Source organism: Coregonus lavaretus (genome assembly GCF_964263955.1).
Source record: "Coregonus lavaretus genome assembly, chromosome: 2".
NCBI lineage: Eukaryota > Metazoa > Chordata > Actinopteri > Salmoniformes > Salmonidae > Coregonus > Coregonus lavaretus.
In genome coordinates this window covers 12,541,441-12,565,756 of record NC_139989.1, presented here as the reverse complement: position 1 = coordinate 12,565,756, position 24,316 = coordinate 12,541,441, and the positions used below count along the sequence as shown (strand labels likewise).

The 24,316-nt window shown below is 41.7% G+C and overlaps 1 protein-coding gene across 2 annotated transcripts; it reads left to right on the top strand.

Moving 5' to 3' along the window:
• The first annotated feature begins 580 nt into the window (after positions 1-580).
• LOC311137875 (ATP-dependent zinc metalloprotease YME1L1-like) lies at positions 581-23,958 on the top strand. 2 transcript variants are annotated; one of them, XM_084172482.1, is made up of 18 exons: positions 581-743; positions 1,682-1,816; positions 3,646-3,811; positions 4,461-4,562; positions 9,041-9,147; positions 9,611-9,764; positions 13,753-13,860; positions 14,243-14,416; positions 14,860-15,012; positions 15,227-15,359; positions 15,487-15,549; positions 18,366-18,478; positions 18,872-19,027; positions 19,423-19,574; positions 20,569-20,695; positions 21,011-21,084; positions 21,962-22,048; positions 22,252-23,958. In XM_084172482.1, the coding sequence occupies exons 1-18, from the start codon at positions 711-713 to the stop codon at positions 22,393-22,395; spliced, it is 2,181 nt and encodes a 726-aa protein (XP_084028608.1). In that variant the 5' UTR covers positions 581-710; the 3' UTR covers positions 22,396-23,958. The 2 variants fall into 2 exon arrangements, with proteins under 2 accessions (XP_084028608.1, XP_084028607.1); XM_084172481.1 differs by having other exon boundaries at positions 582-743; positions 13,753-13,836.
• Positions 23,959-24,316: the final 358 nt, after the last annotated feature.

Genomic DNA, 24,316 nt, shown 5'->3' with positions numbered 1-24,316 from the left:
GTTCACTGATGTCATGATTTGACCTCGTATTTTTCCAAGTTCCCAGTTGTTTTGAACGCAGCATAAGCATGACATAATCACGTTCCAACCAATGATTTAAATATACATTAGATTACTTATAGGGGGCGTTGTGTTGAAGCCACCCTGCCTCCATCTTGGCACTCCCCCACTGTTGTAAACATTATTTTGGAAGGTATAGAAATGCATGTATTAATGTCTGCCACGTTATTCTATTACAGACATCTTAATACATACTTTTAAATTATATTATGCGAGCTAAGCATAAAAATGTTAAAATATATAAAAACATTTTCCTTAAGCTATACTTTTTTATTTATTACTAATGTTAATGTCCCCACTACAACAAAAAAATACTTAAATACATGTAATTTTGTCCTTGAAACATTTAATTTAAATACTGTAGAATTCCATTCATTCCAATGGCGGACTGCTCCTACTGGGGAGTGCCAATATGGCCGACTTGTGACATCTGTTGTCCAAGGGTTATATACATCATTGGTTCCAACCGGTAGTAATTTCTTCCAGATATGCGTCACGTCACGTTGTTGACCTTTGAGAAGCCATTTTCATCAGAAAGTACCCAGTTGAGTAACAAGAGAAAAACAAAAGGACAGTGCCCAGGAGGAGTTGGTATATTCAGTAACATTGAGGGTCTGTCTTCACATACCAACCCTCAAGTTGCTGTGATAATGTTTTCCTTCTCGACGACGTTCCAGCCACAGGTAAAGCGGTTGGCACTCACAGTGAGTAGCTAACATAGCTAGCTACTACTGTTGTTAACGTTAGCTGACTGATATAACCTAGTTACGTTAGCTAGCTGCTAGAAAGTGCTAGCAGCTAGCTAAATTAGCTAGATATAAGCGACAACACATGCAGTTAACTTTAGCTGTTTAAGTAATGTATTTAAGTTAGCTAGCCCTAAGTCTAAGTTTCTAGTTATCTTATCAAGCTTATTTAGTTAGCTAGCCTGGTGGACCAGGCTATAATGCTAAAAATGAGGTACAAGTTAGCATTAGCTAGCTGTCACCGGCTGGTCCACCGCACCAGACGGTTAGCTAGTTAGCCACCAACTTCAGGACTTCAGCATGTGCTAGTTGTCTCTTCGTAGCTAGCTAACTAGCCAGTTAACTAACTACTGTAGTTACCAACTAGCGTAGTGAGCCTACTAACGACGACGTTAAATTTGCTAGCTAGCGTGCATTTTGACAATTGTAAATACAGTTAATTTTAAGCTACAGTATTTTGTTAACTAACGTTAGCTTGTAATATACGTTTTTAGTTAGCCAACTAGCTGACTAACGTTAATTGGTTATGCCATAGTATATCAGTGAATCGCATAATCCAGCTATTGCGGTAAAAGCTTGATTTACACCTGCCTGTGAATGACAATACTGATGTCATAACCGTCCCCTCTGTCAATGGTATGAGAATGGTTGCTTAAAACTTTTAACATAGGATAAATTAATATCCCCAGATGTCAAAACAGGTCAGTCGGTTAACGTTATAGGGAAGCTACTGACTAGTAGTACATATATGCATAGCCTACAACTTGGCAGCTCTCCACACCAGTACTGTTGTTTATCAGAACAATATGCCAACACAAGTCATGTATGTCTCATGCATTTCCAATGTCTCCATCTCTCGGGCCTCTGTCTCCTAGGTAACAAGTCAACTCATTGGCCAACTCATCAATGCCCTCCATTCCCTGAAGAATTCAGCCAGCTCCACGGCCACAGCTTCTGTCCAGGGTCTGCACAAAGATGTCACACCAGAGCAGGACCCCCTGCGCACAGATGTAAGATAAGGGAAAAACTAAGCGGATGTGGCTGACGGCCAAACCAATATTTTATTTTCAAATTAGGTTAAGGTTAGGGGTTTGGTTAGGCTTAAGGTAAGGGTCAGTTATATATTTTGGCTAGTCAGGCTATCAATGGTATGCTGGTTAGAAAAGTCCCCTTAGTCTCTCCCATAAGATAAGCCTACTTCATGGCAATCGTAGGTGGTAACCAGGTATATGGGATTCCTCTTGTTATAGCCTCTGCCTATTTCTGGTGAAACACTGTTGCAGTTCTCCCTCTGACAAGAGAAGCCTCTCAATTTACACAAGCTGTGTCAACCTTCGTGCTTAACTACACAACTAGTCCGACCCCATCCACTATCCTCAGGAGCCCCCGTTCAACTTTGGACTGACTGACGTGTAACATACATCAAATGTTGTAGTTTTTTTACTCCTGGGGTGTAATCATTAGTCTTAAAAGAGTTTCTATGGGACAAATTCGGGTAGGTCCCTCTCCGTTTTGTTCCTTTTGCTACCGTTTAAGAAACGTTTTGCAACAGAATCGGCATAATGAATATGCCCCTGGTGTGTGTAGTGCCACCAGCTCTTACGGGCGAGGCATAGCTCCCCAAGCGAACGCGTCTATGTTGTGGTTACAAATAAGTAATGTGTCAGACATTCACTAAACATATCAATATCATGTGACATGAACACTGAGGATAAGTTACAACAACATTGCAGATATTTGTCACTCACAGCTCCAATGTGTTATTATTGTTCATCAAATGGCTAGAGATCATCATGGCCACTGGAGTCAAACATATTTGCAGATGTTTGGCCTCGTACAGGATAATGAAAGTTATCTGTTGTAACTCGGCCTGAGGAAATTACATTTCCCTTACAAATGCAGCAGCACATCATTTCAAAGCCTGGCTTGCATAGGTGGCGACACTCACACGTCACTGCTAGACCACAACCTTGTATATTAATAGCATGGAACAACATATACATAACTAACTCTCAAACTCTAGGCGGCATTCTGCCTTACAGTTTTCAGCCATTAGCTTCGCCCACGACTGGCTCACGTGAACTACAATCCCGATGCTTTGTTTTAACGTTTAGAAACGTCAGTAATCATCGCTTGCAATATGGCTTTTAAAGCATATGGCCCTTATCTTTCATCAGCGAGAAAGAATCCTTCAAATAAAAAAGATACACTTACTGTAGTAGTTTTGCACAGATCCATACAGCTATGGATGCCTCCATCCAACAAAACTAAATTTCTGCTACACTTCCCGAGTTACACTCACACACTGGTGTTTGGAGCATGCTAGATAGCAAATTAGCACAGGTAGTCGCCTCTTGTCTTCTGTCTGTTTTCCATAAACAAGCGCTGTAACATGGAAGTGTGGGAACACTAACCCTATCAAGGTATGTATCAATTTACCTTTTGTTTTTTGAAAATTATTTCTCGCTGATATATGCTTACAAAACCGTACCGGAAGCGACCCGTGTTAATGTTGAGATTGAACATTGGGCCTCTTAACAAAACTCCCCTGTACAGAAGACGCCTTTGTCCAATGGCTCTTATGTGTAATGTAATGAAACTGAGTCATGATCAAGGGCTAATACATAACATAATACTCAATGCTGGGGACCTATCTCGTGTTTTCACTTGGATGAGTGCCAACATATGTGCTATTTCAGCCTCTTAGGACATTGGTCAAGGAGCCCCATTTCAGTTCATAGGGTTCAACTTAGCCTTGATCAGCCAGATCTGGGTCCCGGCTAGCTAACGCTAGCTCATTATTACAGTTGTCCTTCACACTGACTTCCTGTCCCCACAGCCCACTGTGAACCTGAGGGACCTGGGTTTGTCAGACCTGAGGGTGGGTCAGTTGGATGAGCTGCTGAACAGGTTACTGCCCTCACTGGGCTCGGAGGACGGCCCAGCCGCCTCAAGATGGAGGACGTCCCATGTCTCCACAGAATCTTTCTTCCTCAACAAACATGGTGAGGTTTATGTTGTTGGGTGTACACTGAGTATACAAAACATTAAGAACACTTGCTCTTTCTGTGACAGACTGACCAGGTGAATCCAGGTGAAAGCTATGATCCCTTATTAATGTCACTTGCAAAGTCCACTTCAATCACTGTAGATCAAGGGGAGGAGACATATTTAAAGAAGGATTTTTAAGCCCTGAGACAATTGAGTCATGGATTGTGTGTGTGTGCAATTCAGAGGGTGAATGGGCAAGACAAAATATTTAAGTGCCTTTGAACGGGGCATGGTAGTAGGTGCCAGGCACACAGGTTTTGGTGAAGAACTGCAAAGCTGCTGGGTTTTTCACACTCAACAGTTTCCCAGTGTATCAAGAATGGTCCACCACCCAAAGGACATTCAGCCAACTTGACACAACTGTGGGAAGCATTGGAGTCAACATGGGCCAGCATCCCTGTGGAACGCTTACAACACCTTTTAGAGTCCATGCCTCTACGGCTGTTCTGAGGGCAAAGGGTGCGGTGCAACTCAATATTAGGATGCTGTTCCTAATGTTTGGTATACTCTGTATATATTTGCTGTAAAATTATAACAAGCACAGTCGTTAGCACTCGTGTATTTGTGGTAGTCTTATGTTGACCTTTGTATTCATTTCCATAGGTTTCTCAAGCAGAAAGTTGGGTGTTTTTGGCTCGCCAATGTTCCACAGACCAAACCAGAGTCCTCTACAAGTCGTCTGTTCAGAGCTCCAATACTGGCCTGGTAAGGAACCATACCTGTGGTCCTCATCTTTGGAATGTACCCAGCAACCCTCATGTGAAGATAGTTGATTATTTTACCATGCTGAATTGCCTGTCATAAATGGTAGTTCTAACCAGGGAGGTATGCAAAGCTTAAAAGTTGTCCTGTCATATAGGCCATTGTCATAGTGTATCTTATGAGTAGTAGTGTTGCACGGTATACTGAAACTTTGGTAATTTTTTGATACTAGAACATTGGGGGGGTCAAGATGGCCGATATTCAATATCATGACATTTGAAAATGTTGATGACAAAATTTCCCAGAGACAGCCTTGTATGCCTCAATTTTAAAATCAAACAATACATTTTACTTTGGTAAAAACAATCTCACAATACTGAACACAAATATAAATGCAACATGCACAAATTTCAAAGGTTTTACTGAGTTACAGTTCATAGAAGGAAATCAGGCAATTGAAATAAATTCATTCATTAGGCCCTAATCTATGGATTTCACATGACTGGGCAGGGTCCTGAGGCTGGTTGAACGTACTGCCAAATTCTCTAAAATGACATTGGAGGCAGCTTATGGTAGAGAAATGAACATTAAATTCACTGGCAATAGCGCTTGGACATTCCTGAAGTCAGCATGCCAATTGCACTCTCCCTCAACTTGAGACATCTGTGGCATTGTGTTGTGTGACAAAACTGCACATTTTAGAGTGGCCTTTTATTGTCCCCAGCACAAGGTGCACCTGTGTAATGATCATGCTGTTTAATCAGCTTCTTGATATGCCACACCTGTCAGATGGATGGATTATTTTGGCAAAGGAGAAATGCTCACTAACAGGGATGTAAAGAAATGTGCGCACAGTATTTTAGAGAAATAAGCTTTTTGTGCGTATGGAACATTTCTGGGATATTTTATTTCAGCTCATGAAACATGGGACCAACACTTTACATGTTGCGTTTTATATTTTTGTTCAGTATACATAACAATGGTACTTTTATTTGAATGGTAAATCTCTTGATAAACTGTGTAAATTAAGATGGCATAGGCCTTTTCACAATAAAGGTGAATGCATATTCTATAGGAGTGTCTGCATGCATTAAGTTAATAATCTTGTTTTGGCTGGTCAGTGGAGTCTATGGTGCCACAGATGACAATCTGTTTGCCTTCCATTTGGGACATATATTAGCCTACTGATCAACATTTCCATAGAAGCTCGTTGCCATCTGATGTCTTAGCACCATGTTCATCTAGCCAGCTAGCTAGCATAGTAGCTAATATAGCTGGCTAGCGAACACCACAGATGAAAGGGTTAGTTACCGTAATCTTTGCTAACAGGTCACATAGCTATCTGCTTAGCTAGCTAGCTTATTGCATGCATGTTGACACAAGCCTTATTAGTGAATTAATATTTGCAACAGGAGTAAGAATTTGGTCACAGTGTCAATTCATCCATTTCTCAATACTGCACCTTTCTGTTGGAGAATGAGCTAGCTTGCTGCTGATTTTCTCAGCTAGACATTCCTCCGCATTATGCAGTGCTCGTGGCTCAGGTGGTGAGTGGCGGCTGGTGGCAGCAGTTCTCCTATGTGGAGGGACTTTCGGCAAAGCCGATGGAGAAGGGCCGATAGACTAGAAAAGGCCAATATCGTCCCGACCAGTGGCGGCTCCTGAAAAAATTCTCAGGGGGGGCAATTTTTCTGATGATTTAGGTGACCTACACACATTAAAAAAAAGATATGTCCAGCAACAACATGAAGACAGGGGCAGCATATAAGTCAATACTGATATACACATTACTTGCTTCAAAAAGGCCTCATGGTTGAATTGGAAATATGTGCACCTGAGCATAATTCACAACAAGCAAGCAGGAGCTTTTGATAGAGGCTACTGAAAACATTGATGCAAGTTATTGGTAAAATACATTTTTATAGACTTCCGTATTCTGCCCTCTTGTATAGATTTGTGAAAATGAACAGTGATAGACATTTTGCCTGAAAACAGAATTCGAAAATAATTTATAGAAAAGGTAAACACAGCTATCTGTATGGCTTTGTAAAAATGAACAACCATATTCTGGCCAATTGTATAGATTTGTAAATATGAACAACCATATTCTGGCCAATTGTATAGATTTGTAAAAATGAACATGAACAGATTTTTTTTTTTTTTTTTTAACTTTAAAAAAAATGAAAAATAACTATTTTAAACAACATCAACTGTGAACTGATTTGGGCGTGTGTGTGTTAAAGAGACAGACAGGGAGGGACAAAGAGAGAGAGAGGCTACATTACTTGTACTGAAACTGTTCTAGCTTGCTGCATGATCAAATTCAGCTGATGCGCATAGCAATGCACGTAATGGGCATTCTTGAAATGCTCACGCACCTTTTGCTGCACACCAGCCTTCTCTCACCTCACACTGGCTCCATCGTAAGCTTGCGCAATGAGTTTGACTTTCTTGTCGTCGGCAAAAAGACCGTTCAGTCTCTCCAAAAGCACACTGGCGATTGAGACTGAGGTTGATTCCGAGATGGGAAGGAACTCAAAAAAGCGCTCCTGCACTTTGTGGTTGCTATCTATGTACCTCAGCACAAGCACCAGCTGTGTCTGTGTAGAAACGTCCGTGGTCTCGTCAGCTTGGATAGCTACGAAGTTCGCCGACTTCACCTCCTCCACAATATGTTCCCTCATGACCGCTAGCATACACTCCAGTAGCTCGTTTTGAATGGTCTTTGATGTGCCCTTGAAAACTTTAGCATTTTTAAGATGGTCATCAAACACCTCATCTAATTGTGCCACAAAGTTGACAAGTCCAAGAAAAATACCAGGGTTGGTGGAGCCCTCAGTTTCATCTTTGCCTCGCAAAGCTAGCCATCTTGACAGTTGTACGTGAATTGATTGACGCTGCTACCCGCTCTTTTCTTAGTTATGTTCATGGTTACTTATGTTACGTATGACGAAAGCGCGTAAGTGCAAGCACTCCTGGAACCCATAGAGATTGTATTGAAAGCTCTGATATTTGAAAAAAAAAATATTTTACATGATAGTCTATGAGAGACTCCTGGGCGATTTTCAACCTGACTGAAATCGCCCCAAAAGGGGCGGGGCCATTTGAAGCACAACTTTAGCCTGATTGGACATTTAGTGGCAGATCAGACGTCTAGATTAGAACACTGAAAACTACTGTTGCTGTGATATAATTGATTAGAAAAAAAATCCCTTCCTTTTCCCGTTTGGCAGTGCGTCGCCCATATCGCCCTAATGAACACACCGCCCCTGGTCCCGACATATCGGCTTAGCTGATTATAGGTCGTTCTCTAGTGCCTGCTCCACTTAGTCTGCACTGGGAGTCTGGGCTGCATCATGTTAACACTTAAATAATGAGAGATGGCATGTAGGAGTGTTAAAACTGTTAATTACTGTTCTCAAAACAATGTCCATACAGGCTAAAACACTTTACAATTCAGGAAGATACAGGTAGCTTCCAGCTTTGGAGGCTAACTTTCCTTGCTAGTTTACAGCTAAAGCAAACATCAATTCACTATCCTGGTACTTTGTTAGTGATAATCTGCAAACCATAACGCAAAATATGCTGATTTCAAAGCTGATTGCATTGCTACCAAAACTGAATTCATTTGCCGTCTCTCTCACGTCACTCCCAAAGATTGTCTATTGCCTCAGCGAACAGGGCTCCGACGGGCTGCCCCGCTCTTGCCTCGTGAATGATGTCATTACTGGTTAAAGAGAGCGCACACTTTTATAAAATAAGCTAATGATTACCGTTATGTAGTTTGGTGAAAACAGTCAAATTGATTGTATTATTGTAGAATTGATTCATTAATGCATACATGGCTGTCTCAATGTAGATGTAAAATCATTATATTGTAATGATATTGAACTCAAAAGATATTCAATGATTGTAGTTGAGTTTCTGTTTGGATTAAGTGCCAATCTGTGACTTTGGCTAATATGTATTCCCCCCCCCCGCGGTATCGTTTTGGTATCCGCATCGAAGTAAAAATTCTGGTATCGTGACAACACTAATGAGTAGGGCCCTGTGCTTTGCCTGGATTAAAACATTCTTAATTTAAAGCTTTTTCATCAAACTGTCCCCTTTTTAAAAATGTCAGATGGTCTAGCACTATCCTCAGACAATTGTTTTCATTTTTGGTGTAATTCAAATTTTTGGGTAGGACTTACTCTTACTATGTTACATGATTGCGCAAAACACAGGGCCCTACACTGTGATGTTCTGGGGCAAACCACATTCCAAGATCCTGACCTATCTCTCATTGTGTTCCAGTTCGTTTTGCATCGCCGGGTGCCTTGGGTGGGGTGGGCCCACCCGGGTGGGCCCACCCACCTGGCGCATCGCCCACCCACCTGGGGCACCGGGCGATGCGCCCCTCTCAAAGGTGATCTTATTTTCCCCCTGTGACATAACATAGTGAAATGAATATTGTTGTATTTGGTCTCCCTCTCACTCAGTAAGGGTCCAGAACCGAGGCTTCAAGACTCTGAGGAAGAGCAGACGTGTGGAGTCTGGTTACACGGGGCCGGCAGAACCAGAGGGCTACACCCCAACCTTCATGAAGGTCAGCAAGTGTTACACTTTACATAAGTCACATATCCATTCTCCAAATGCCCTCTTGGACAGAGAGTTTGGAATGCACTCAATTAACCTGTTTTCAACTTTACCGAACACACGAAATGTTTGTTTCCCTACAACGTGAAGATTGACTTGTACTGGGATATGTTATAAAATTGTAACACCGTTTTAGAGGGAGTTTCATAGGCAAAACCCACTATCTCTGTGGCAGTTGTCCTTGTTCTTTATGGTGTAGTGGAGATTTTTTCACACTTTTTTTGAGCTGGGCTCCCTCACGTGGAAAGGACAATTTTATGTCTTGTGACCATTAACCCCATTGTTTCATATTCAACCTCTTTCTTTTGTCCCCCCTCTCGCTCTCTCTCTCTCATACTCACCTGCTGACATGCATACATTATGCTCTCTTTCCCACTCTCTCACCACACACACACACACACACACTGTCACAGGGCCTCCTCATGAGACCAGACAAGGCCCCAGAGGCAGAGAGTCTAGACCAAGTGGTAAAGCTGAAGAACCTGCCAGGTGACCAACAAGATGCTTTCAAGTCTGGCTTCACTGAGGGATTCATGAAGTCCCAGGCCTTCACTCAGAGGACACAAGGCACGTCGCACAACTCTCTTCATACATCACATAAAAACATTACTTCTTAGTCACTCAGCATTATGCCCTTCCTAGAGTGACTAACAGGAAGTACATTTGGCAGTTTCTTTAAGGGGCAATCCGAAGTTTAAACAATAACAAAGCAGACACCCTGCCACTGTTTTTGGTAAACAGCTGAGGGATGCGGCTGGAGTAATGTAACTACTCTCAAATTCATAGACCGCTATAGATGCAAGGGCTGACCATCCATGACATGAAAATTATAGCTTTAACCATGTTTTGAGGTTATAGAGGATTTTTTACAATTACATTGTTTACAAACAATGGAATAAAACAAGCTTATATTTTAGGTTCTAATGGAATAAAACTGTTGAACTAAGCTCATGGGGCATTTATAAGTTGTATTCTTCAAGAATTAATGGGTACATATGATTATTTAAAGTAAAGAATGTGATGTAGCGATCGCAGATTTACCCTTTTTAAAGGAAGGTTTATTAATATATTTTAGTTATTATAAAAAAAGTTGGGGGGTAGATCAGCTTTAATATTGCAGATATATTGTAGCCTCCATCAATGTAATTGTCTGCATAATTTCCAATCCCCAATATTTTTTTTTGAAAATATACAGCTCTGGAAAAAATTAAGAGACCACTGCAAAATTATCAGTTTCTCTGGTTTTACTATTTATAGGTATGTGTTTGGGTAAAATTAACTTTTTTTTATTATTCTATAAACTACTGACAACATTTCTCCCAAATTCCAAATAAAAATATTGTCATTTAGAGCATTTATTTGCAGAAAATGACAACTGGTCAAAATAACAAAAAAGATGCAGTGTTGTCAGACCTCGAATAATGCAAAGAAAATAAGTTCATGTTCATTTTTAAACAACACAATAGTAATGTTTTAACTTAGGAAGAGTTCAGAAATCTATATTTGGTGGAATAACCCTGATTTTCAATCGTCTTGGCATGCTCTCCACCAGTCCTGGGCTCGTCACCAGATGTTGGGTGACTTTATGCCACTCCTGGCGCAAAAATTCAAGCAGCTCGGCTTTGTTTGATGTCTTGTGACCATCCATCTTCCTCTTGATCACATTCCAGAAGTTTTCAATGGGGTTCAGGTCTGGAGATTGGGCTGGCCATGACAGGGTCTTGATCTGGTGGTCCTCCATCCACACCTTGATTGACTTGGCTGTGTGGCATGGTGCATTTTCCTGCTGGAAAAACCATTCCTCAGAGTTGGGGAACAATGTCAGAGCAAAAGGAAGCAAGTTTTCTTCCAGGACAACCTTGTACGTGGCTTGATTCATGTGTCCTTCACAAAGACAAATCTGCCCGATTCCAGCCTTGCTGAAGCACCCCCAGATCATCACCGATCCTCCACCAAATTTCACAGTGGGTGTGAGACACTGTGGCTTGTAGTCCTCTCCAGGTCTCCGTCTAACCATTAGACGACCAGGTGTTTGGCAAAGCTGAAAATTGGAGAAGATGACCTTACTCCAGTCCTCTACGGTTCAATCCTTATGGTCTTTTGCAAACCTCAGCCTGGCTCTTCTTTGCTTCTCATTGATGAAGGGCTTTTTTCTAGCTTTGCACGACTTCAGCCCTGCCCCTAGGAACCTGTTTTCGAACCGTCCTCGCCGTGCACTTCACCCCAGCTGCCGTTTGCCATTCTTTTTGTAGGTCACTTGATGTCATCCTACGGTTATTGAGTGACATTCGATTGAGTAGGCGGTCATCCCGGCCAGTAGAGTCGTTTTCGCCCTCTGCTGGTCTGTAGCTTTCTTGTCCCCAATGTCTGCTGCTTGACCTTGTTCTTATGAACTGCCGTCTTTGAAATTTTAAGGACGGAAGCAACCTGATGCTCACTGTATCCCTCTGCCAGTAAAGCCAGAATTGAACCCTTCTTTTCCTCACTCAACACTTTCCTTTTCAACTCTTTTGGCATGGTCCATAGTTATTTTTTGATTAATATTACTTTTGAGGTACTATTAGCACTGTTTTTGCCATCCAGCTGGTCCTATTGCAAGAGGATAGTGATGACCACAGCAGTGGTTTTTATACTTTTCCTCGTTAAATAAGATTTGGTTCAGGTGATCACCTAATCAGTACCTAATTCAGTAGAATGAGGTGTGCCTGTGTTGGAATTCAACAGACACTGGAATGGAATGGCTGTCATACATGTAGAGATGCTGATTTAAGAAAATTTTGCAGTGGTCTCTTAATTTCTTCCAGAGCTGTATATACACTACCGGTCAAGTTTTAGAACACCTACTCATTCAAGGGTTTTGATTTATTTTTACTATTTTCTACATTGTAGAATAATAGTGAAGACATCAAAACTATGAAATAACACATGGAATCATGTAGTAACCAAAAAAGTGTTAAACAAATCAAAATATTTGAGATTCTTCAAATAGCCATCCTTTGCCTTGATGACAGCTTTGCTCACTCTTGGCATTCTCTCAACCAGCTTCATGAGGTTGTCACCTGGAATGCATTTCAATTAACAGGTGTGGCTTCTTAAAAGTTAATTTGTGGAATTTCTTTCCTTAATGCGTTTGAGCCAATAAGTTGTGTTGTGACAAGGTAGGGGTGGTATACAGAAGATAGCCCTATTTGGTAAAAGACCAAGTCCATATTATGGCAAGAACTGCTCAAAAAAGCAAAGAGAAACAACAGTCCATCATTACTTTAAGACATGGTCAGTCAATACGGAACATTTCAAGAACTTTGAAAGTTTCTTCATGTGCAGTCGCAAAAACCATCAAGTGCTATGATGAAACTAGCTCTCATGAGAACCGCCACAGGAATGGAAGACTCAGTTACCTCTGCTGCAGGGGTTAAGTTCATTAGAGTTACCAGCCTTAGAAATTGCAGCCCAAATAAATGCTCCACAGAGTTCAAGTAACGGACACATTTCAACATCAACTGTTCAGAGGAGACTGTGAATCAGGCTTTCATGGTCGAATTACTGCAAAGAAACCACTACTAAATTACACCAATAAGAAGAGACTTGCTTAGGACAAGAAACACGAGCAATGGACATTAGACCGGTGGAAGTTTGTCCTTTGGGTGTGTGTGAACGGATTATCTCTGCATGTGTATTTCCCACCGTAAAGCATGGAGGAGGAGGTGTTATGGTGTGGGGGTGCTTTGCTGGTGACACTGTCTGTGATTTATTTATAATTCAAGGCACACTTAACCAGCATGGCTACCACAGCATTCTGCAGCGATACGCCATCCCATCTGGTTTGGGCATAGTGGGACTAGCATTTATTTTCAACAGGACAATGTCCCAACACACCTCCAGGCTGCGTTAGGGCTATTTTACCAAGAAGGAGAGTGATTGAGTGCTGCATCAGATGACCTGGCCTCCACAATCACCTGACCTCAACAGAATTTAGATGGTTTGGGATGAGTTGGACCGCAGAGTGAAGGAAAAGCAGCCAACAAGTACTCGGCATATGTGGGAACTCCTTCAAGACTGTTGGAAAAGCATTCCAGGTGAAGCTGGTTGAGAGAATGCCAAGAGTGTGCAAAGCTGTCATCAAGGCAAAGGGTGGCTATTTGAAGAATCGCAAATATAAAATATATTTTGATTTGTTTAACACTTTTTTTGCATACTACATGTTACTTCATAGTTTTGATGTCTTCACTAGTAAAAATAAAGAAAAACACATGAATGAGTAGGTGTGTCAAACTTTTGACTGGTACTGTATATAGACATACATATAAATTAAATTTAAAGGAAGAGTTAGTAGTCATTGAGAAATATTTAAAGTGAAGACTGCTTCTTTTAACCATACCTCAGCTTGTAGCAGATTTGCTCGTGCTTTACGTCAATCGTGACTGGCACTAACAGTGAAGCACTAAGCACATGGTCACCACTAGCAGTTCCACCAAGTGTTCACAAGGTGGCACTGCTGAGTTGAACTAAATCACTTGAGGTATCAAACTTATATATTTCTATCTTCCATTGACAGACTCACTAAGGAGGACCAGGCTGATTCTATTGGTCCTCCTCCTCGTGGGAATCTACGGCCTGTCAAGAACCCCGTTTCTCTCGGGTAAAGGCTCCTTTTCTGATGCTGGTTTGTTTTCAATTCAATTCCTACGCTTGCATGAATCCCCCTATTGTGATTTTGTGTTGTGCTTCTTCATCATACAGAGCAATGGCTGTAAGGGATACTGTTTGCCTGATAATGCTGAAAAATCTATGTTCGATTATCAGTCAGCTGTCCGGAAGTAGCTGGATAATTTAGTGTTTAGTAGAAATGTGATCTTTGGTCATTAAACAATGAATGATTGAATAGTAAATGGTTATTTCAAAACATTTGTGTGGAAGATGAAAGTGGTATTAACAAAAACAATAGTTTGTGGCAAATTATAGTGTAGCATAGTTTCCATGATGAATAAAGATTCCCAGGTGGTGTCAGTGGTCTGACTGAATTGCTGTGGGTCTGTCCTGTACAGTGAGGTTCCGCACCACGTCAGGCCTGGACTCGCAAGTGGACCCAGTCCAGGTGAAGAGCGTGACGTTTGAGCACGTCAAGGGGGCGGAGGAGGCCAAGAACGAACTGCAGGACGTGGTCGAGTTCCTCAGGAACCCACAGAAGTTTACTGTGCTGGGAGGAAAGCTGCCTAAAGGTAGTGTATGTTGGTCTGTCTTTCTGTTAATGTTTAGAATACACTGTGGACATTTGGTTATCTTCTACCAACTCAGTGGCCTTGTGGTTCGTGTCCACCCTAAGATTGTAAGGTTGTGAGTTCGAACCCCGGCTGAGGCCAAGAACGAACCAAAGACAGCAGCTCATAACAAAGACCGTAAAAGTGGGACCTGCTTGGCACTCAGCATTAAGGAGATATATTTTGGGAAAAGGCTTTGCGATAGACTAGCGTCCTGGCCAGGGGGTGTACCTGTACATCAAGCTGCCTCACGCTACAGAAACAGGCTCCAGCGCCAGCTCACACAATCTACTTTCGTACCTCTTATTTGGTTATCTATCTGTATGGTCCTTCCCTTTACCCATTGCTTCGTTCTTTCAATGTATCCATGTTGCACTAATTTGTGTTCTCTCTCGTTCTGTCAGGCATCCTCCTGATCGGCCCCCCAGGCACAGGGAAGACTCTCCTGGCTCGTGCTGTAGCCGGGGAGGCTGACGTCCCCTTCTTCTATGCCTCGGGATCTGAATTTGACGAGATGTTTGTGGGTGTCGGAGCTAGCCGCATCAGGAACCTCTTCAGTAAGTCCCAGAAATGATCTAAGGCTGTGTCAATACGCTGACTGACCATCCTTCACCCTGTCACTCAAGATGATAGCTGATTGGTGAAATGACTTCCACCACATGACTTTCACCTATCAAGTCCTTTCTGATCAGTGTCCACGAACGAGAAGAATTGCGGAAAGGAATCTATCAGGACACCGCCTAAATCTCTTTCCCTCTGTTTGGTCCGCAGAAGAGGCAAAAGCCAACGCACCTTGTGTTATCTTTATTGATGAGCTTGACAGCGTGGGGGGAAAGAGGATTGAGTCTCCAATGCACCCCTACTCCAGACAGACCATCAACCAGCTACTGGCAGAGATGGATGGGTAAGAAGAATTCAGAATATATATGTTGCATCGGAGAATGTTATAAATTAAGCTGGACTTTGAAGTTTCCCTGTTGCTAATCACAAGGCTTGTATTGTCCTTATTCAATGTGTTGATACTTTAACAGGTTCAAACCAAATGAAGGGGTCATCGTTATTGGCGCTACAAACTTTGCGGAGGCTTTGGATAAGTATGTTTACAGTGTGTAGTAACTGGTCTTTCTATGGGCTTTTCACCAGCCAGTCGGCGTGGTCCCTTTGTCAGGATCTAACTGACTGGCTGGCTGCCAATTCTTAAAGGTTCAACGGGTCGCTTTTACACTGCTGGATTTCAGCAGCTCAGAGACGCAAAATCACACAATAAATGTGGGTCACATGGGAATAAGGCTGGTGCTTAAAGGGATACTTGGGGATTTTGGCAATAAAGCCCATTATCTACTTCTCCATTCAGATGAACTCATGATACCATTTTTATGTCTCTGCATCCAGTATGAAGGAAGTTAAAGGTAGTTTTGCGAGGCAATGAAAACAATTACCATAGACTTCCAGTCATTGCGCTAAAGCCAGTTAGCAACTTCCTTTGACGTGCACGCAGAGACATAAAATGGTATCCACGAGTTCTTCAGACTCTGGAGATAAAGGGCTTCATTTATTATTGCTCCTGTAAGTCGCTCTGGATAAGAGCGTCTGCTAAATGACTAAAATGTAAATGTAAATGTAATTGCTAAAATCCTGAAGAATCTCTTTAAAGCGGCAATCAGCGGTTGAAACAATAACAAAGCGTTCTCCCCAGCAAGCTTATATTTTGGGTTCTGATGGGGTACGAAAGTTGAACTAAACTCATGAGGCATGAGTTATATTCATCAAGAATCAATGGGTATGTACAGTACCAGTCAAAAGTTTGGACACATCTACTCATTCAAGGGTTTTTCTTTATTTTTACTATTTTCTACATTGTAGAATAATAGTGAAGACATCAAAACTATGAAATAATACATATGGAATCATGTAGTAACCAAAAAAGTGTCAAACAAATCAAAATATAATTTACATTTGAGATTCTTCAAATAGCCACCCTTTGCCTTGATGACAGCTTTGCTCACTCTTGGCATTCTCTCAACCAGCTTCACCTGGAATGCTTTTACAACAGTCTTGAAAGAGTTCCCAGATATGCCGAGCACTTGTTGGCTGCTTTTCCTTCACTCTGCGGTCCGACTCATCCGAAACCATCTCAATTGGGTTGAGGTCGGTGGATTGTGGAGGCCAGGTCATCTGATGCAGCACTCAATCACTCTCCTTCTTGGTAAAATAGCCCTTACACAACCTGGAGGTGTGATTTGGGTCATTGTCCTGTTGAAAAACAAATGATAGTCCCACTAAGCCCAAACCAGATGGGATGGTGTATCACTGCAGAATGTTGTGGTAGCCATGCTTGTTAAGTGTGCCTTGCATTCTAAATAATTCACAGACCGTGTCACCAGCAAAGCACTCCCATACCATAACACCTCCTCCTCCATGCTTTACGGTGGGAACTACACATGCGGAGATCATCCGTTCACCCACACCGCGTCTCATAAAGACATGGCGGTTGGAACCAAAAATCTCACATTTGGACTCTAGACCAAAGGACAGATTTCCACCGGTCTAATGTCCATTGCTCATGTTTCTTGGCCAAGCAGGTCTCTTCTTCTTATTTGTGTCCTTTAGTAGTGGTTTCTTTGCAGCAATTCGACCACGAAGGCCTGATTCACACAGTCCCCTCTGAACAGTTGATGTTGTGATGTGTCTGTGACTTGAACTCTGTGACGCATTTATTTGGGCTGCAATTTCTGAGGCTGGTAACTCTAATGAACTTCTCCTCTGCTGCAGAGATAACTCTGGGTCTTCCATTCCTGTGGGGGTCCTCATGAGAGCCAGTTTCATCATAGCGCTTGATGGTTTTTTAAGAAACTTTCAACGTTTTTGAAATGTTCCTTATTGACTGACGTTCATATCTTAAAGTAATGATGGACTGTCATTTCTCTTTGCTTACTTGAGCAGTTCTTGCCATAATATGGACTTGGTCTTTTACCAAATAGGGCTATCTTCTGGGTTTTAATTTTATTATTTTCTACATTGTAGAATAACAGTGAAGAGGGGGGCTAACTTTTAACAAGGCACACCTGTTAATTGAAATGCATTCCAGGTGACTAACTTATTAAGCTGGTTGAGAGAATGCCAAGAGTGTGCAAAGCTGTCATCAAGGCAAAGGGTGGCTATTTGAAGAATCTCAAATATAAGATATATTTTGATTTGTTTAACACTTTTTTTGGTTACTACATGATTCCATATGTAGTAAGAAAAACCCTTGAATGAGTAGGTGTGTCCAAACTTTTGACTGGTAGTGTATAATTAATGAGTCTGAAAATGGATGTAGCAACTGCTGATTGCCGCTTTAACTGGAGCAAATTGTACAGTGGGAACTACACTTCCCATGTGCCCAGAGATCAGATGCTGCCTTTGGCCATCATCCTCCTCGATGTGAAAGATGTCCTTGGTGAGTTTACTGGGAAAGTCGCCCTCAAAGTTCTCTCCTTGAGAGCTCGTCATGGGGCTGGCAAAAAGCTGTATAAATGGAACAAATCCATTATGAAAGGGGTCAAATATGGATCCGCTCTTAGTGCTCTATTCAATCCGCATCGCAGAAGTTCAGCTTTACAGTGTGATTGAAATTGAAAGGCAATGTTCCCGCTTTAGCGGTAACTGCGTTCACGGTAAAGGCTGCATATGTCGGCTCAATCGAAAATTACCTTTACATTTATATAGCGGAATCTGTAACGCTTCAGCTTTACAGATTGAATAGAGCCCTTAAGCTTGCTCTATATACAGAGAAGCTTTTCATTTGATTTTAGAATGCATTTGTCATTGACACACTTGAGATTGGAGAAGTTGCTTTGTTCTAAATGTATACAACATGTCAGCAATGGAATCATTAACCCATTACTCTCCTGTGTTTTTTTATTTTTAGTGCGCTGGTAAGGCCGGGGAGGTTTGACATGCAGGTGACTGTCCCTCGGCCTGACGTGAAAGGGCGCACGGAGATCCTCAACTGGTACCTGCAGAAGATCAAAGTGGATCCTAGTATGTTTCAAATGGGTTGCTTAGACCAGTGGTTTTTTCCATACCTCTCCTCGGGGACCCCCAGATGTTTCACAGTTTTGTTGTAGCCCTGAACTAGCTCACCTGATTCACCTAGTCAAGGTCTTGATGATTAGTTGACAAGTTGAATCCGGTGTGCTAGCTGTGGAATAGTTAAAATACATGGAGTGGCTGGGGGTCCCGGAGGAGAGGTTTCAAAACCCCTGACTTAAACAGTATATCAGCTGACTAATGTATTGTAGCCATGTTAAACCTAGCAACCTCATCGAGCGGTTCCGATCACTTGGTGTCACGGCTACCCCCATGAATTCCTGCATGAAAGAGCCCACTGTTTTTGACTGATATTAGCCTCTTTTTGTCTCATTGTTTGTTCAGATGTGAACGCAGAGATCATTGCCAGGGGGACGGTGGGCTTCACTGGGGCGGAGCTGGAGAACCTGGTGAACCAGGCGGCCCTGAAGGCAGCGGTGGACGGCCTGGACCTGGTCACCATGAAGGAACTGGAGTTCTCCAAGGACAAGATCCTCATGGGTGGGTAGTAACACATGCACATAGAAACACACACACATACACTGCCATGTGAGAGCGCTTAATGTTAGAGACATTCTAATCTAGACAGTAAGAATGTCAGGTCAATGAACGTCTGGTCAGTATCCCCCTCGTTCTCTAGGACAGATCTTTTCTCAGGAATAGGTGGACTTTGCTTCAGTTTGTTCCATACTGTTATAGGACCTACAGTTTGATAACTGTAATGCGTTTTGTTAGGATTAGGAGCAGTCCTATCTTTCTGTTTGGAATTCAATTAAACATGCAGGAGTAAACCTGCACCGCAGTAATGTGAATAATGTTGAGTGTTTGAATTAATCAAAATTGGACTCTTAATCTATTAATGATGGACTAAATTCTTTTCTCTCTGTATACTGAAGGTCCTGAGCGCAAGAGTGTGGAAATCGATAAGAAGAACAAGCAAATCACAGCCTACCACGAGTCAGGCCACGCCATTGTGGCGTATTACACCAAAGATGCCATGCCCATCAACAAGGCCACCATCATGCCCCGAGGACCCACTCTCGGCCATGTGAGTAGTACTGAGCATTGTATTTTGATTAGCCAAAAGTGTTTGAAGCCGTGGTATATCTTCATGAAACTTCTCTGATTAGCAATGCCATTGACAAAATAACAACTACATGTAAGATCATTAGAACAATTTGTATTGTTAATTTGATACATTTCATGCATGTTTCCAATTGCAAAGCTAAACCATATTTTTAAATACAAGGATCTCAGAATGTGCTCCAATATACAGTAAAATACCTTGCAGAATAGGTGCATTGTCCCTCTACTGTTACTTAGCCATGGGGTTCCCAAACTTTTTCACTTGGGGCATTGAGGAACACCCCGCGCGCACGCACGCCATGGATATTTCTATGGGCACAAGCACTGTTCATGGCACAAACGTTTCACACCCCTCTTGTTGGTGGAGAGAATCTTTCAGGTTTACATTTTATTTCCTGCAGTTATACACATTTTGTCATGGGGTGCAAAGAAAATGTTGCACTTTTAAAGCTAATTTTCTTGCAATTCTGTAGGTTTTGCCATGTCTGTGTATTTGATATTTGAGTGACAAATAAATCAACTATCTATGGGCTAAAAAAACTTAAAAAAAAATTTTTTATTACTTAGCTGACATGGGCTAGTTGATCTGGACATGAGGAACTGATGATTCCCTATCCAATTTCGAAATTGCACCTTGTGCATTCTACAACTTTCAAGACTAAGTTTAAAGCCGGACTGATTTCCTTAAATTTAAAAAAAAAAAACATTATTTTTTAAGTGGGGGCACAGTTTGGGAACCACTGACTTAGCTCCCCTCTTAGCGCTGTTGTCCTGGACTTCCTCAAAGAAGTTGGCTTCTGTTAAATATTCGAATGTTGGCAGCCCTGTTTGCAGCTCCAGGGGGCTTCCGGGCCTGCCTTAAAACAATTCAAGGGGAACAGAGAAGTACTATTAAGCAATGGTTTACCTAAGATGGTCTGTCTCTAAATCTAATTTGTCGTTATCTGTCTGTTCAGGTGTCCATGCTCCCAGAGAATGACCGATGGAGTGAGACGCGTGCTCAGCTCCTGGCCCAGATGGACGTCAGCATGGGTGGCCGCGTGGCCGAGGAACTCATCTTCGGCGACGATTACATCACAACCGGTGAGGAAAAGCCTAGTTTGGTTAGGGTTTAATATATAATATATGCCATTTAGCAGACTCTTTGTTCCAAAGTGACTTGTAGTCATGCGTGCATACATTTTACGTACAGGGGGGTCCCGGGAATTGAACCCACTATCCTGCCGTTGCAACCGCTATGTTCTACCAACTGATCTACAGTATAGAGCAGTTCTTAAATGTATTGCTGAGTCTGCTATGAAAATACCATTTGCATGATCAATATTTATCTGATTCAAGCCATTTTTTAAATTTGCTATCTCATCCTTACTCTTGTATTGTGGTGCCACTGTTTTCCAGGAGCATCAAGTGACTTCGACGGGGCAACTAAAATAGCCAAGATGATGGTGACCAGGTTCGGAATGAGTGACAAGGTAAGAGATTATACCTCATGCACATAAAATGGTGGATTGAAGACAGTTATTGAATACACAAATTGTTCATAACTGCCCTTTATTCTAGTAGTCTGCATATTAGATAATGCATTTAATTTCGCATCACCAAAGGCCTATTCACCTAAGGCCCATATCTGTAAACCAAGAATGCAGCATTTGCCTTTGTGCAGAAATGCCTTTCTCAGGCTTTGCACATGATTGGAGTGTTCTCTCAGCGATGTGGCTGGTGTGTATGTGCCCACACATTCCAGACTTTCATCCTAATCCTTTCCTCAGCCCTGTTCCGACTCAACACTGAGAGATTTACTCTACTACTCACCTCGTATCCACAGTCCGTAGGTCTACTGAGGTTGTGTAGCTCAAACAGCCCAATTCTTGGTAGAAATGTAATTCTGAAGCACATAAGGGAGATCCATTTCATAAGAGGGACAGACTTGGTTTTTGTTGATCGCCTACATCTTCTCCGGTCATTGATATCACTCTCCTCCAACTGTTTAACTCTTTTGTTCCAATCATATACTTAACCTGCCCTGCCAACCATGAAATTAGGTATGTATTTACTGTGCCACAGACCTGGCAACCCATGCCGCCCTCCACTGTCCACAGCTGTTGCATAAGTGGTTGTTTTTACATTATACTTTTTTGTCATTTAGCAGACTCTCTTATCCAGAGCGACTTAGTTAGTGCATTCATCTTAAGGCAGCTAGGTGAGACAACCACATGTCAAAGTAAGCACATTTTCCCCCAATAAAGATACTATCAGCAAAGTCCATGCTAGTAAGAAAAGGAAAGTGCAAGAAAGTCAAGGATGTTCTTTTTTTTGCCCCTAACCTAAGACTAAACTTAATTGTTTCAGCTTGGTGTCATGACCTATGCTGACCTGACTAAACAGAGCCCTGAGACTCAGGCTGCCATCGAACAGGAAGTGAGGGTCCTGCTCAAGGTAAGCTTCCCAATCTTACCCCACTGCACATGTAAGACCACATTTTAAATCCTATTTTAGTTATTGATCATATTTACCAACCAATAATCATTCCACTTTCTAAAGAATAGTTTTCAATATTCACTCTTTCTTATGAAAAGTGACATTTTATAGGCTGCTCAGATTTTCTATCACATTCAATGATCATTCTCTATCCTATTCAGGACTCATATGAGCGAGCCAAAAACCTCTTGAAGACATACAGTGACAAGCACAAGACGCTGGCCGAGGCTCTGCTAACGTACGAAACGCTGGACGCCAAAGAGATCAAGCTGGTCCTAGAGGGCAAGTCCCTGGACCCTAGATGACTCTGTGGGCAATGCCGTGTCAGAGACAGTTAGACATCAGGGTTGGGTTTAATTCCATTTAAATTCTAGTTAATTCACAAAGTAAACCAAATTCTAATTCCAAATGTTTTATCAATGAAAAGCATTAACGAGAATTAGAATTTCAGTGTACTTCCTGAATTGACTGGAATTAAAATGGAATTGACACAAACCCTGTTGTTATCTGTATTATATAAATATGAAGATGTGCAATGGAGTGGAGGCCTTTCTAGTATATTTCTTTTTCTCTCGCTCTCTTTCTCAATGTAAATGACACACTGAATTTGTGTTTTAGCCAACAATTACATTTTATTTTATCCCTCTTGATTTTGACACCTCTAAGACATTGTTTGGCAGGCATTCCCATATGGCAGCTTGGTCAACAGAGACAAAAGCCTATCGATACCCTAAACTCAAAATGCCCCCCTTTTGTTGCCATTTATTTGAGAGATGTTGTCCTAATGATTTTCCCCCGACTTGCAGTCTGAGATTGTGAGTTCGCCCACTTTAAAAGTTTGGAAGCCTCATGCATTTTATATGTTATCAAAGTTATGAGGGAAAATAAATGGTTGCTATTGGTCGCAGACAGTGATGTAGTGGTGGGCAAACTGATCATGGTGAGTAAAGTAACGCTCCCTATACTTTCAATACATTCTTCCGCAAAAGGTGGGTAAATGCTCGGCCACATATTTTTTTTTTTGAAGGTGCATAAACTGTGTTCACCCTCCACTATACCACTGGTTGCAGATCTTATCCTACTAGACCTATAGCCTTTTCACTGAGCAGAATATTAGTGGTATAAAAACCCATATATTTTATGGTAGGTGGTATCATTAAAGCGGCAATCAGCAGTTGAAACTAACAATGTGTCCTCCCTACCCCCGTTTCAGTAAAAAGCTGAGGGATGGGGCTGAAGTGTAACCGCTCCAATTCATAGACATATCTATGGATGCAAGGACTGACCATCCATTATATAAAAATTATAGTTTTAACCATGTTTTGAGGCTATAGTGTTTGTTTACATTTGCTTTGTTTACAAACATTGGAGTAAAACAAGCTTGTATTTGGGGTTCTGATGGGGTATGACTGTTGAACTAAGCTCATGAGGCATTTAGAAATTAAATTATTCAAGAATGAATGGGTACACATAATTAATTTAGAAGTCCAAAAATGGATGTAGGAACTGCAGATTGCCCCTTTTTAAAACTTTTTTTTTTGTCATTTAATATACATATAGAATGTAAATACAGAATGGCTGGAACAGTGTTCTGTCCCCTTTATGACGCCTCTGAATTGTGGAACTGCTATGGTTGACTTTTTCTCTGAATGTGAAGTAATTCAACGGCATTAACTGTATGTAGTTCAATACAAGCATTTTATGTTTTCATTTATTTATGTACCCAAAGTGTGCCAGATTTGCCCTCTTCTAAGCCCAATATGTAAAGGAAATGTGAGGGGAGCTGTGTATATATGTGTGTATGGAAGCTATACTTCATCTCTTGGTGTGGATCTTGTGGAAGTCCAATAAAAGTAATTCTAAAATCATGCTGTTCTTCTGGACATTGACTTCTGGTCTTTGGTCGAGAGATTTTGGCCTGGAATAATTCAAAGCATTGTTGCAGTACTGCACTACTGACAATGGGCCTTTTTTTTAAAGACATTTTCCTTAAAGTTTGCATTCATGGTCAACGCTCAAAACTGCAATATTGGACTTCCGCAACAACGCAGTGTGAAGCGAAACTTCTCTGGTGTTTTGGTTCCCGCAGCAGAGTGAAACACACCCTTGCACATGCACATATACTGTGTGAGTGCATTGTCTTGCTATTCTTTGACCTTTAATGACCTGATGTTGGATACACTGACCTGAGACTATACTCTTACTGTTAGCCAAATTACCCTCAAT

Excerpts from the sequence above, each read along its gene's own strand:
- LOC311137875 (XM_084172482.1), top strand. The coding sequence starts at position 711 with ATGTTTTCCTTCTCGACGACGTTCCAGCCACAG. Across the intron at positions 9,148-9,610 it reads ACACCCCAACCTTCATGAAG|GGCCTCCTCATGAGACCAGA; the intron begins GTCAGCAAGTGT and ends ACACTGTCACAG. Across the intron at positions 14,417-14,859 it reads GGGAGGAAAGCTGCCTAAAG|GCATCCTCCTGATCGGCCCC; the intron begins GTAGTGTATGTT and ends TCGTTCTGTCAG.